At 40.6% G+C, this 13,530-nt stretch overlaps 1 protein-coding gene across 1 annotated transcript in view; it reads left to right on the top strand.

Annotated features, from left to right (window-relative positions):
• The window catches only part of LOC116873043 (guanine nucleotide-binding protein G(q) subunit alpha), a 300,399-nt gene extending 288,769 nt beyond the window's left edge, over window positions 1–11,630 (top strand). Inside the window, exon 7 of the mRNA XM_032866683.1 lies at window positions 9,880–11,630. Within this exon, the coding sequence (XP_032722574.1) occupies window positions 9,880–10,070 (191 nt within the window). The 3' untranslated portion in view covers window positions 10,071–11,630. The remainder of the gene's footprint in view (window positions 1–9,879) is intronic.
• The last annotated feature ends 1,900 nt before the right edge of the window (window positions 11,631–13,530 follow it).

Below are 13,530 nucleotides of genomic sequence, written 5' to 3'. Positions count from 1 at the left end.
TAGACCAATGTAGGACATTTTAGTATGATGGGGGACACATGGTGAGTGGTAGGTTTGTTTTGTTGAAGGTTTCCTTCACTGTGCAGAAGCTTTTTATGTTACTGTAGTTTTAATAGGGTTATTTTTGGTTTCCATTGCCACAGGAAACATAGCTAGAAATATGTTGGTAAAGCCAGTAGCAAAGAGATCACGGTCTCTGTTTTTTTCTAGGATTTTATGGTTTCAGGTCTCAACTTTAGGTCTTTAATCCACTCGGAGTTTATTTTTGTATTTGAGTTTATTTTGCATATGGTACAAGAAAGCGGTCCATTTCAGTCTTTTTCATGTAGCCGTCCAGTTTTCCCAGCGCCGTGAAGAGACTGTCTTCTCCCCATTGTGTATTCTCGCCTCCTTTGTCACAGATTAATTGACGATGTGAGTGTGAGTTTATTTCTCAGTTCTGTTCCATTGATCTGTTTGTTTTTATACTGGTACTACCTTAGTGTTGTGATTATACAGTTTTGCTGTAGATCTGGCATTGTGCTACCTCCAGCTTCTTTGTTCTTTCTCACAATTCTTTTGGCTCTTCGGGGTCTTTTGTGGTTCCATACAAACTGTAGGATTGGTTGTACTCTGTGAAAAATGCTCTTGGTACTTTGATAGGGATTTTATGGAATCTGTCCATTGCTTTGGGTAGTACGGACATTTTAGGGATACGGATTCTTCCAGTCCAGGAGCATGGAAAATATTTGTGTCATCTTCAGTTTGTCTCATCAGTGTTTTGTAGTTTTCAGAGTACAGATCTTTCACCTTCTTCATTAAGTGTATTCCTAGGTATTTTATTATTTTTGGTGCAATTGCAATGGGATTGTTTTCCTCATTTCTCATTCTGCTACTTCTTTATTACTGTATAGAAATGCAACCAATGTGTGTGTACTACTTTTGTATCCTGCAGCTTTACTTATTACTTCTAATAATGTTTTGGTGGAGTCTGTAGAGTTTTTCTGTGTATAGAAATGCACTGGACAGGGCACCTGGGTGGCTCGGTCGTTAAGCATCTGCCTTCAGCTCAGGTCATGATCCCAGGGTCCTGGGATCGAGCCCCGCATCTGGCTCCCTGCTCAGCAGGAAGCCTGCTTCTGCCTCTCCCATTCTCTCGGCTTCTGTTCCTCTCTCGTTGTGTCTCTGTCAAATAAATAAATAAAATATTAAAAAAAAAAAAAGGAAAGAAAGAAATGCACTGGACAAATAATAATAGTTTAACCTCTTCCTTACTAATTTACATGTCTTTTATTCCCTTTTCTTGTCTGAGTGCTGTTACTTGCACTTGCAGTACTATATCGAATAAAAGTTAGTGAGAGTGGACATCCTTATCTTGGTGAAAGAGTTTTTTCCCATTGAGTATGAGGTTAGCTGTGGGTTTTTCTTGTGTGGCCTTTATTATGTTGAGATACGTACCCTCTAAGCCTACTTTGTTGAGGGTTTTCATCGTGAACAGATGTTGAATTTTGTCAAATGGTTTTGCTGCATCTTTTGAGATGGTCATATGGTTCTTATCTTTCGTTTTATCAATGGGATGTATCACATTGATTGATTTGTGAATATTGAACCACTTTGGATCCCTGGAATGGATCTGAATGGATCTCATGTGACCATGGTGAATGATCCTCGTACTGTATTGTTGAATGTGATTTGCTAATATTTTGTTGGTTTTTGCATCTAAGTTCATCAGAGATGTTGGCCTGTAGGGGGTTTGTTGTAGTGACTTTGGTTTGGGTAGGAAGGTAATGCTGGCATTGTAAGCTTTCCTTCTCCTATTTTTTTTTTTTAAGGTTTTATTTGTTTACTTGAGAGAGAGAGTGACAGAGAGAGCATGAGAGGGGACAGGGTCAGAGGGAGAAGCAGACTCCCTACTGAGCAGGAAGCCCGATGTGGGACTCGATCCCAGGACTGCAGGATCATGACCTGAGCTGAAGGCAGTCGCCCAACCAACTGAGCCATCCAGGTGCCCCTCTTCTGCTTTTATAATAGATTAATACAGACGATTTGGAATAGATATTTTTTTAATGTTTGGTAGAATTCACCTGTGTGGCCATTTGGTACTAGACTTTTGGTTTGTTGGGAGTTGATTACCAATTCTATTCTGTTACTAGTAATTGATCTGTTCAGATTTTCTGTTTCTTCCTGATTCAGTTTTAGAAGATATATCCATTTCTTATAGGCTACCCAGTTTGTCAGCATATAATTTTTTGTAGTAGTCTCTTATAATCCCTTGTATTTCTGTAGTTGGTTGTTACTTCTCTTTCTTTCTTGAGGAGTTTGACTGAAGGTTTATAATTTTATCTTTTCAAAATACCTGCTCTTGGTTTCATTGATCTTTTCTATTTTTTAGTCTCTGTTTTATTTACTTCTGATCTGATTTTTATTATGTCCTTCCTTCTACTAAATTTGGGCTTTGTTCTTTTTCTAGTTCCTATAGTTGTAATGTTAGATTGTTTGAGATTTTCAGTTCTTGCAGTAGGTCTGTATCATTGTTAATTTCCCTGCTTTTGCTGGGAAACGGCTTTTGCTGCTGCATATGAACGATTCTGGCCCTTTGTGTTTTCATTTGTCTTCATGTATTTTTTCATTTCTTCTCGGATTTTTATATTGACCCATTGATTGTTTAGTACCATGTTGTTTGGCTTCTACATGTTTGTTTTTTCCTTTTTTTTTTTCTTGTTACTGATTTCTAGTTTTATATCATCATGGTCAGATGCAGGATATGATTCCAGTCTTCTTAAATTTATTGTGACTTGTTTTGTGATCTCTCCTGGAGAATGTCTCATGTGCATTTGAAAACAATATGTATTTTCTTGGTTTTGGATAGAATTTCTGAATGTATCTATACATACATATATTTCTGTATACGTCTGGTCTAACGTATATTCAAAAACAAATCCTTCTTGGTTTTCTGCCTGGATCATGTATCCATTAATGTAAGTAGGTTTCAAAGTCCCTTAGTATTATTGTATTACTGTCAGTTTCTCTCCTTGTATCATTAATATTTACTTTCTGTATTTAGCTGCTCCAGTATTAGGTATAAATATTTACAATTGTTTTACCATCTTGATGGATTAACCCCTTCATCATTATGTAATGCTCTCGTCTCTTGTTACAGTCTGTTTTAAAGTCTGTCTTGTCTGATATAAGTATTGGTAGCCCAGCATTTTTTTCACTTTCATTTGTAAGGAATATTTTTATCTGTCCTTTCACATGCAGTCTGCATGTGTCTTTAGTCTGAAGGGAGTCTCTTGTAGGCAGCATTTAGAGGGCCCTGGGTTTTTTTTAATCTGTTCTGTCTCCCTATGTCTTTTGGTGGATCATTTAGGTCATTTACATTTAAAATAATTGTTGATAGCTCTGCAGTTACGGCCATTTTGTTAAATTTCATCATTCTCTGTTCCTTTCTTCTGCTTTTGCTCTGTGATTCATGACTTTCTGTAATGTTGTGCTTGGCTTTCTTCTTTTTTGTGTATCCATATGAAAGGTTTTATGCTTGCAGTTACTATGAGGTTCATATATAACATCCTGAGTATATAGCAGTCTGTCAAACTGACGGTTGCTGATGTTTGAATATGTTCTAGAACTTTTTTCTCCCACTTACGTATTGTTCTCATTTTACATCTTTTTATTCCTAATTATCTTCCAACTATAGCCTTTTCCACTTCAAGAAGTCACTCTAACGTTTCTTGTAAGAATTCCTTTATCTGGGAAACCCAATATCCCTCCTTCAATTCTGAAGGATAACCTCACCAAGTAGTCTTGTTGGTGGCAGGTTGTTTTTTTTTTTTTCGCCTTTTAGCACCGTGGAGCTGGCATCCCCCTTTCTTCTGACCTGCCGTATTTCTGCTAGAGAAGTCAGCTGAGAGACTTAAGGGGTTACCTATTCCATGACTTTTTGTTTCTCCCTTACTGCTTTTAAAATTCTCTTTACCTGTTGTGTCTGTGGGCCTCATCCTGTTTGGGACTGTCTGTGCTTTCTGCACCTAAACGTCTGTTTTTTTCCTTATGTGGAGGAACTTTTCAGCTGGTACTTCTTCGACTAACTTTTCTGTCTCTCTCTGTTCTCTTTCTGGTGCCCTGTAGTGCAGATGTTTGTTTGAGGTTATCCAAGAGATCCTTTAATTTATCCTCATTTAAAAACAATTTTTTTTTAACATTCAGCTTGTGTGTTTTCCATCAACCCTGTCTTCCTTCTCGTTATTTTGCATTTCTGCGCACATTTATTTACTATTGATTCCCTCGAGTGTATTTTTCATTTCAGTTATTGTATTCTTCAATTCTGATGTTTTAACAATACATTTTCTATCTCATTATTGAAGTTCTGAGTTCCTCCACTCTCCTCTCCAAGCCAGTGAGCATCTGCGTGACCATTAAACTCTATCGGGCATATTGCTTATCCGTTTTCTTTTTTTTCTGGGGTTTGTCTTGTTCCTTTGTTTGGAGCATTTGCCTCTGTCTGCTCACTTTGCTTGACTTTCTGCATTTGTTTCTAAGAAGTAGGAAGAACGGCTCCTTCTCCTAAACTTGATGGAATAGTCTCCTGCATGGTTGTCCCCCGTGTAGACCGTGTGTGCTTGGTCACTTTGGCCAGAGCTGTGGCTGGCATGGGCTGGGGAATCCCAGAGCATTCCACGCTGGGGTTGCCCTGCTGGGATGGCTGGAGTGGAAATGGGCATGGGCTGGGACAGTCCTGAGTCCTGGGGCTCTTACAGGTAGCACCTTGGCAGAATAGTGAGATCTGGATTGAGTTCAAGCTAGGGGATCCCAGGGCTCTCCATGCTGAGGGTGTGTTGGCAGGACAGTTAAATCTGGAGTAGACACAAGCCAACATATCCCAGGCAGGACAACTGAAGATGAAGTACGTGCAAGCCAGGGGTCCCAGGGCTCTCTATTCAGAGGATGCTCTGCGAGGATGGTTGAAGTTCAAGTAGGTACAAGCCAGGGTGTCCCAGGGTATTCCGCACAGGGGGCACCATGCAGGGTAGCTGGGCCCGAGTCGGGGTACACATCTCAGGGCATCCCAAAGTGGCCTGGCAGAGCTGCTATCAAGCCAACATGGTAGGAGCCTGGAACATTCCGGTGTGCTTTGCACCCATGTTCTCTTTGTGGGATCGCTAAAGCTGTAGTGAGCATTGACCAGGGGGTCACAGTGTGCATGGTGCTGGGGCCACCTTGGTGGGAGGGCAGAGGAGTATGGGCTAGGGGCCCAGGGCTCCCTGAGGCAGCAGGCCAGCTAGGGCACCCACAACCTACTCCCATCGAGGTGGAGGGGTACATCGAGGTACCCCTGAGGTACCCCGAGGAGGGGTACATCAACCGTAGCATCCACCAGTCCCTCTGACCAGGAGAGAGTTCCAGCAGCTCCCTCCTCTGCCTTTTGGCAGGTTTGAAGACTGGTCCCTTACATTTTAGTTGCCCTTGCAACCCTCAACATTTTTTCTGTGCCCATAGACAGACGGATCTGCTCACAGTCCCTCAGTACTGTCCCCCTCTGCCACAGTTGGTAGCATTAGGGATGGGGCTCCCCCCATCCCTGTGTCTTCCTCTCTCTTGCCATTCTTTATGTGGTCTCTCCCTGTGTTGTCGTGCTGAAGCTGTACAGTCAGCCCTCCGTTCTTCAAGAGGATTTGCTCTAACAGTAGGTGTAGATAGGGTGTCTCCTGGAGGAGGGGAATTAGGGCCTTCCAGTGTCGCCACATTGCCCCAGAACCAACCTTACTCTCCGGTCCTTTACAGAGAAAGTGTGCCAAACCCAGATGCAGATGAACGGTAGTTGAGAGGACAGCTTGAATGTCACCAAGTTCCAGCTCTGCCACTTATGGGCATTGTTGGCTTAGACAAGTCTCTTCAACTTTTCAGTTTCTTCTTAAGTAGAAAAGAATTCTACTTAAGTAGAATACTGTGTATGTCCCTAGCATGGGATCTGGCACAGAGAAGAACACAAACCCAAAGTACCCCTTCTAAAGATGTACGTATGCAACATTATCCACATAGGATCTGCAGTGGGTACCAGTTCAAGGTTTCTATACTTCTAAAAGCTTCTAAAAGCTCCCTCAGAAAGGTGATTACTTCAAGAAGCGAATATTCAGTTCGGCTTCATGGCTTTCTGTGAAGATACAAACACCTCAAGGAGGGAGTTTTTCTCATCTTTTCATCCCACATGCATCTGGTACAATGCTGGCTCCCAGAACGGAAAGGGTTGCATCTTTCGTGAACTCAATTTCCCTTCTCAAACATGTCTAGGATTCTAAAGGTTGCTGGATGGAAATAGAAACGTTTGGGGATGCTATAGGGTATTACAAACAGTACTCTCCATCGTTTGTTAGCAATGTGCTCCCGTCCCCTATCCAAGGACATTTTCCTTTGTGCTTTGCTCTTCCTTCAAAAACAACTACTTCCCTAGCCTAAACAGTCTTTTCATTTTTATGCTTTTTTATTGACCACTGGTCCGCCGCTAAGTTATCAATGCCAGAGACTGTGTCCCTCACTGTTCCTGAGGAAACTATAGAAGGAACTTTGCGGGTGTCCAACTTGGTTTCCAACAGCAACACGCCAGTCTTTAAACACAAGACTGTAGAAGATGGGCACAACAACCTGTAGAAGATGGGCACGAAACATCTGGCTTACCTGTAACCACACGTTTGCCTTATGCCTCTAGACTGTTCATTTATCTCAGAGTCCCATGAGAACCAACAAATAGGAAATGACGCCCCACACCGTACGTGGCCCCCGCTCTAGGGCAGCAGGTTTTCATGATGGGCTTGCATATAAGACAACAGGGGCTAAATACAGCACCGCCTGCCCCACAGAGCAAAGCCACGGAGACTCAAACTACTCAATACAGCACCCACAGCACACCGCCTCTGGGCTTGACTTCTCTCTAGCACAAGACTTATTCTCTGTGATAGATGTTTAGGGTTTTTTATTTTTTGTTTTTTGTTTTTTCCTTTTTGCCACATCCTTCTAATCTCTTTCCCTCTCTCCTTCATCCAGTAAATTTCCCAGATTCCCCATCACCATGAGCATTTTCCTTTCGCCAGATGTGCACGCACGGCAAAGGTCTGCAAGTGTGAACATATGTGGGGGATTCTTGGCTTTTCTTTTTTTTTTTACTGTTAATCTCCCCCACCATGCACATAACACACAGAGGCAACTTAGCCATGGAGAAAGAAAAAAAAGCAACTTATTCACTAAGCAAACACAGCTGTCATTTCATACAAAGCCCTTGTAAGATGAGCTACAACTAAAAAAATTCTAAGCCGACTCTGCAGCATGTTTTTATAACAAACATGTTTATAGTATTATGAATTTCACACTTCCACATTTCTGCACTTAGAAGGTCTTAATCATAATGAATGCCATTTCTGTATTTCTCTTCCGGAAGAGAAATTACCGTTTCCACATGGACGTGAATTGCAGAATTGTTCCTAGAGGCTGTGGAATTCTGTGCCTGCTAGGATGGCTAGAATGATTTCTTTGTAGTTTGTGTTTATTCAAATCATGTAATTTATGCTTAAAAACTGAACACACTGCAAGTGCTCTTCGCTGAACTTGGTTGGGTCTAACTCTGATGTTCTTTAGGGTTTAAGTAAAAAGAGCCCTTTTTCCCTCAAACTGAGTAAATACTAAAATCAAAGGGAACTTCCTTCACAAACCAGGAAGATGGGGCTCCTTTATGAAAATAAGAAGCTGCTCCAACCCCAATAACCTATTAGTCCTGGTTTTAAATATTATTACTGCTGTGAAATTAGTGAATTAATAGCACATCGAGAAAGATGAGACACTATCATGGTATTTGTATGGTATTTTCACTATGACGCTGCCTTCTTAATTGCCAACAAGGATTTCAATTCTGGTCACTGAAGTCGAAAATTGAAACATTACCTTTGTTAACTGTGTCTTTATGGCTCTTTCCTCCTTCCTATTGGCAGAGTTAGATAGAAGCTTATGGGGGTAATCCCCAACTTACAGTAAGGATGGCTTGATATCTTCAAGTTGGCTGTCAAAAAATCATGATTCCTTTTGTTAGAAGTGATAGTCAAGCCCTCAGTTGAGTTTTCAAATATTTCTTTATCCTAAACAATAGATAACAAGAATATTGATAGAAAAAAAATGGAAGCCGTGAATCCTGAGAGTGTCTTGTCAGACAGAAGGAAGTAGAGGAGGAGAAGGTTATATATAACATGACCGCCATCTTTCTTTGGACGGAACTCACCGGAGAAAAATGCCAGTGTACATCTATAGAGCCTCAAAGACTAAAACATAGATGCTCAGTACTTGATAGAAGCAGTGTTTGTTTCAATGTCGCTAATTAACATTAATTTCAGGATGACATCTGTACATTCATCAGAACCTGTTAAATACGTTTTTAAAACAACTCTATTGACCTATAACTCACATAACCATGTAATTCACCCATTTAAAGCACACAGTTCAGTGCCTTTTGGTAAATTTTTAAATTATGGTAAAATACGTAACAAAGTTTGTCATTGTAACTGTTTTAAAACAATGCAGTTCAGTGACATTAATGCAACCATCCCTCTTCCCGAGACTTTTGATCACCCCAAACAGAAATTCTCTAACCATTAAGCAGTAGCTCCTCATTTCCCCTGCCCCCACCTCTCAGTAACCTCTAATGTGGTTTGTCTCTTTTGATTGGCCTATCCTAGGTGCCTCGTCTCAGTGCAGTCCTACATTTGTTCTTTTGTCTGGCCCCTTTTACTTAGCATCACGTTTTCAAGGTTCATGGATGTTGTGCCAACTTTTCTGTGGCTCACTACTATTCTGTTGTGTGTCTCCAACCTCTTGTTTATCCGTTCCTCTGTTCTTTGTTGATGACCGCTTGGGTGGTTTCCACCTATTAGCTGTTGCGAATACTACAGCAGTGAAACTCATTGTCCAGTTAACTTTTGGAGTCCCTGCTTTCACTTCCTTTGGATATATACCTAGGAATACAGTGACTAGGTCATACGGTAATACCGTGTTGAGATTTTAGGGGGAGCTATCCACCTGTTTTCCACAGCAGCTACACCATTGTACATTCCCACCCACAATGCGTGAGGGTTTCAATTTTTCTGCATCCTTGCCCACACTAATTTTCTACCTTTTTCTGAGCTAGCCCCTCTGGTAGATAGACAGTGGTATCTCATGGTGGTTTAGATTTGCATTTCCCAGTGACACGGGATGCTGAGCCTCTCTGGATGTGCTTATGGGCCAATTGTAGATCTTTGGAGACATGTGTCTTCAAGCCCTTTGCCTATTTTTTAATCAGATCCCCTTGCTGTTGCTGAGTTGGAGTTGTTCTAGTTTCTGAATACTAACCTCGTAGGAGGTACGGGATTAGCCAGCATTCTACACATTCTGTAAGTTGTCTCTTCACTGTCGATAGTGATGCACAACTTTGACACACACAAGTTTTCTTGTTTTGATGAGGTCCAGTTTATGGGCCTGTGATTTTAGTGTAAGACTTAATTGCAAAATTATTAACTAAGTTTTTAACATATCCTCAATAGATCACAGTCAGTAGGTCAATAGATCACAGTCCTATTTCAAGGCATCTAGGACAGTGTTTGGCCTGGAAGAGAGCCTGAATAAAGCTAAGAAAATCTAAAACCAGTCTTTCTCATCACCACACATAGTACATTGAAGGCTGCGTCAATGTGGTGTGCTCAGCAACACTGGCATCTAGAAGCTAGACAGAGGGACTGGCAGAGAACAGGCCAGAGAGGAACTGTATGACACAGTGCCGTGTGGCTGTCCTCTCCACACCATCTTTAGTGACCCTGTAAACCCTTATTGAGCAAAGGCATTAACACATCAGCTGACGAACCTTTCCTCTCCTCTCTTGGCCAACAGGACCGCAGAGAGATGCCCAGGCAGCTCGAGAATTCATCCTGAAGATGTTCGTGGACCTGAACCCAGACAGTGATAAAATTATCTACTCCCACTTCACGTGCGCCACAGACACCGAGAACATCCGCTTTGTCTTTGCTGCCGTCAAGGACACCATCCTCCAGTTGAACCTGAAGGAGTACAACCTGGTCTAATTGTGCCTCCTCGACACCGCCCTTCCCTTCCCTGGTGGGCTATTGAAGCTGTACAAGAGGGACTGTATTTCTGTGGAAAACAATTTGCATAATACTAATTTATTGCCGTCCCGGACTCTGTGTGAACGTGTCCACAGAGTTTGTAGTAAATATTATGATTTTATTTAAACTATTCAGAGGAAACACAGGATGCTGAAGTACAGTCCCAGCACATTTCCTCTCTCTCTTTTTTTTAGGCAAAACCTTGTGACTCAATGTATTTTAAATCCTCGTCATGCACTCGCCCAGATAAGGGTTGTTTCTTTCTCTTTTTTTTTTTTTTCTTTTCTATTGAGCAAAACAAAGCTGATTGCCCTTCCGCTAACCCATACCCGCCGCCCCACCCCCACCCCGATTTTTCCCCGGTTACAATGGCCTTTACCTTAGTTCCATTCCTGGTCAAGTTTTTCTCCCAAATGATACAGTCAGGACAGCATCATTTGATTTAAGCCATTGACATCAGCTTAATTTCAATGTTTGTAGTTTCGCTGAAGGATTCTAAATATTAATACTGTGGTTTTCACTGTATGGCCCTGGATACACATACAGAGTTGTTTTATATAAATATATTGTCTTGCCTCACGTTGGGCTAGGATGACGGTTGCCCATCTTACGGTTAAGTGTCATTCCTTTTGGATTTCTACCTTCAGCCATAGCTTGGTCGCTCAGAGAGAGAGATGCACAAGTCAGTAAGGCAAGAACAGAGACACAAAGTTTTTGTTTTTTTAAATGCCATGTGCCATGGTCCTTCCACCCACCCTTTTTTTTTTAACCCTCTCTTTAAATTGCAGATGCCAAAAAATATATGTATGTATATGCCAACAGACACTACATGACCCCAAAGGCTGCTACCCAGAACCTTTTTCTTAGGTTGTTCTTGGTTTCTCCCCCTCTTGGTTCAGGTTTTTCCTCCCTTTTTTCCCCCCTTAGTGTTTGGGCCAGAATTTATTATGGGTGTATGTTGCCAAAGCTGGCTTTTTATAAAAGGAAAATGGTGAAAATGTAAAAGATAAAAGCCAGTATCTTAAAATGGAAGAGAGTAAGACTGAGTCCTAAAGTAATTGGCTGAGAACAACCCCGAAACACCAAACAATCAGTAACTGTAAATTTGATTGGCATGGTCCATTCTTTTCTTTGCCGTGAGATCGTATTGTTCAGTGTCCATTCCATGTTGCGTGTCCAGATCGGCAATGTAACACAGTGTCTTTGTGATAGAACACGAAATCTGCTATCTCGTCACTTAAAGCCAGTGTTACTCTTTGTGTTCTTTAAGGTCAAGAAGGTCAGCCAAGAACATTGGTTGAGTATTCTGATGCCTCTAATTTGCAAAACCTTTACTTCCTGCTGGTTTACCACCTTTGGGATCTTTCTAAACTGGTCACTGGCTAAGTTGAACCTAAGGAAGACTTGTGGACTCAAGAGTAGCTTGTCAGCGTTCTATAGAACATGTATTTATGTAACCGAACCTACTAGGAGAGATATTGGGAGTTCTCTACGTGCAATTTATCAACAAATGCAAAGGAAAAAAAAAACAGCACATGTATTGGTGAGCTTGAGTTGAAATAGGATTTAAGGAAATAAATCAAGATTGTTTTAAACCTGCTGGAGAGTAGGAATTAGGCCACGACACTGGTCTTACTTTAAGTATCATACTATTTGGCCCAAGTCTAAACTTCCCTATCAATCACTCTTTGGGAGACAACAAAGGGAAGAGAGAAAACGCATGGCTTATTAGAGGAGTCCAAGGAGTTCCTAAGTCGTGGTAGAACGTTCTTCTTTACTTTCCCAGCCACAAACAACACAGGTTACCTTTTCACTTTGCTCAGAAAGCACCTGTAATTTAATTAAGAACCAGACTGCCTGTAGGTATAGTGCAATTCTGAATGCTCTAATCATTGTACATACATCTCTTGATATTGCAGTGTCCTTACTGGCTTTGTAATCATTAATTTTTTGGCAGATTGAATGTGCTGTATTGATATGTATCTATGTAATTGTATGTCTTATAGCTAATTCACATTTTGAATAATGTTATTTTATTTACTTTTTTAAGAGAGGAGAATGTAAATTTGTCAGTTTATTTCTGACTAGGGATATTTTTTTTTTCCATTTAGAAAAGAAAAAAAAAAATCTTACTATCGTACAGAGCGGTACTAGCATCGTGCTGTATAAAATCATTTGCACATTCCTGAGTAGAGGTATACTGGTAAGACCCAAAGGTAATTTCATAGCAAAATACATAAAATCAGTCGGAGCTTTTATACAAACATGGAAACCAACTTTGTAGAACTTTTGCCATTTGACCTAGGATTGGAATATGAGCTTTTATACAATTCATATTCTTATTTGGCAAATGCACAGTTTAGTATTACCTCTCTGATGGCCTTTATTAGAAAGGCAGTTTTAGAAGCTATTGTGATCCACTAAGGAAATGTTTTAACAGCTAGAGACCACTGCTTGCCCAAAAGGGCAATCTTAAATTTGGTGCAGCAAAAAAAAAAAAAAAAAAAAAAAAAAAAAAAAAAAAAAAAAAAAAAAAGAAAAAGAAAAAAGGGAAAAAAATGAAAAAACAAAAAACAAAAAAAAACAAAAAAAAAAGAAAAGAAAAAAGAAGTCAACAATAACATTTGAAGGCCTACAGTGTGTATAGAGAAAACCTCATCACAAGATCATAAGTGTTACAGTTTTAGGGAATCAAGATATTCTATTTACTAGAGCTATAGTAGATGTAGTTGATTAAACATGATCTCAAAGCTTGAAGAAGATGAGCAAACAGGGAAAGATTGTTCTATTTGTCTTTATGAAATTGGGATGGAATTGCTATGTAGAACTGAGGTTTGTGGCTTCACTGTTTGCTGTAGGGTGCATGACAAGATCCCTTTCTGTTGAGAAAGGAAGAAATTGATCACCCTAGCTGCAGTGACGCATGGAAACCTAATTGTATCCACACTAGTCAATCGAAGCTAAAGGATTTTCGTTTCTGTTTCTTTGGGGTTTTATTGAAGGGGCTAGGGGCGGGAAGGGATTCTTCTCAGTTTTGTATAAAAACAAAAGTTTACTCATGCTTTCTATTATATTGTGATTGCAAGCGTTAGAAGCGTGTGCCACTGGACTCCTCGCATTGATGCTCCAGGTCATGGAGGCCCGTGGCGAGTTTTTGGTGACTTGGGCATGTCTTATTCAAAAAGAAAAACACAAACACAAAAACCTTTCTTCAGCATACCAAGGCAAGCAGCCATTTCATGACTCACTCAACACATTGCAGTGTACCAGTTTACAGATAATTTTCCCTCTTTCGTGTGACATGGCAGTTCCAAACCCACAGAGAATTCCTTACTTGTAAATTGGAGGTTTGTACTATGCCTTACAGAGCTTAAATTCAGAAGTTTGTGCCTCATATCTGAAACAAAGGGAAATAACA

This window comes from Lontra canadensis, unplaced genomic scaffold, assembly GCF_010015895.1.
Source record: "Lontra canadensis isolate GAN:19392208 unplaced genomic scaffold, GSC_riverotter_1.0 scaffold31, whole genome shotgun sequence".
NCBI classification, from domain to species: Eukaryota; Metazoa; Chordata; class Mammalia; order Carnivora; family Mustelidae; genus Lontra; species Lontra canadensis.
The sequence above is the reverse complement of the archived record's forward strand: the minus strand, read 5'-3'. Positions and strand labels throughout refer to the sequence as shown.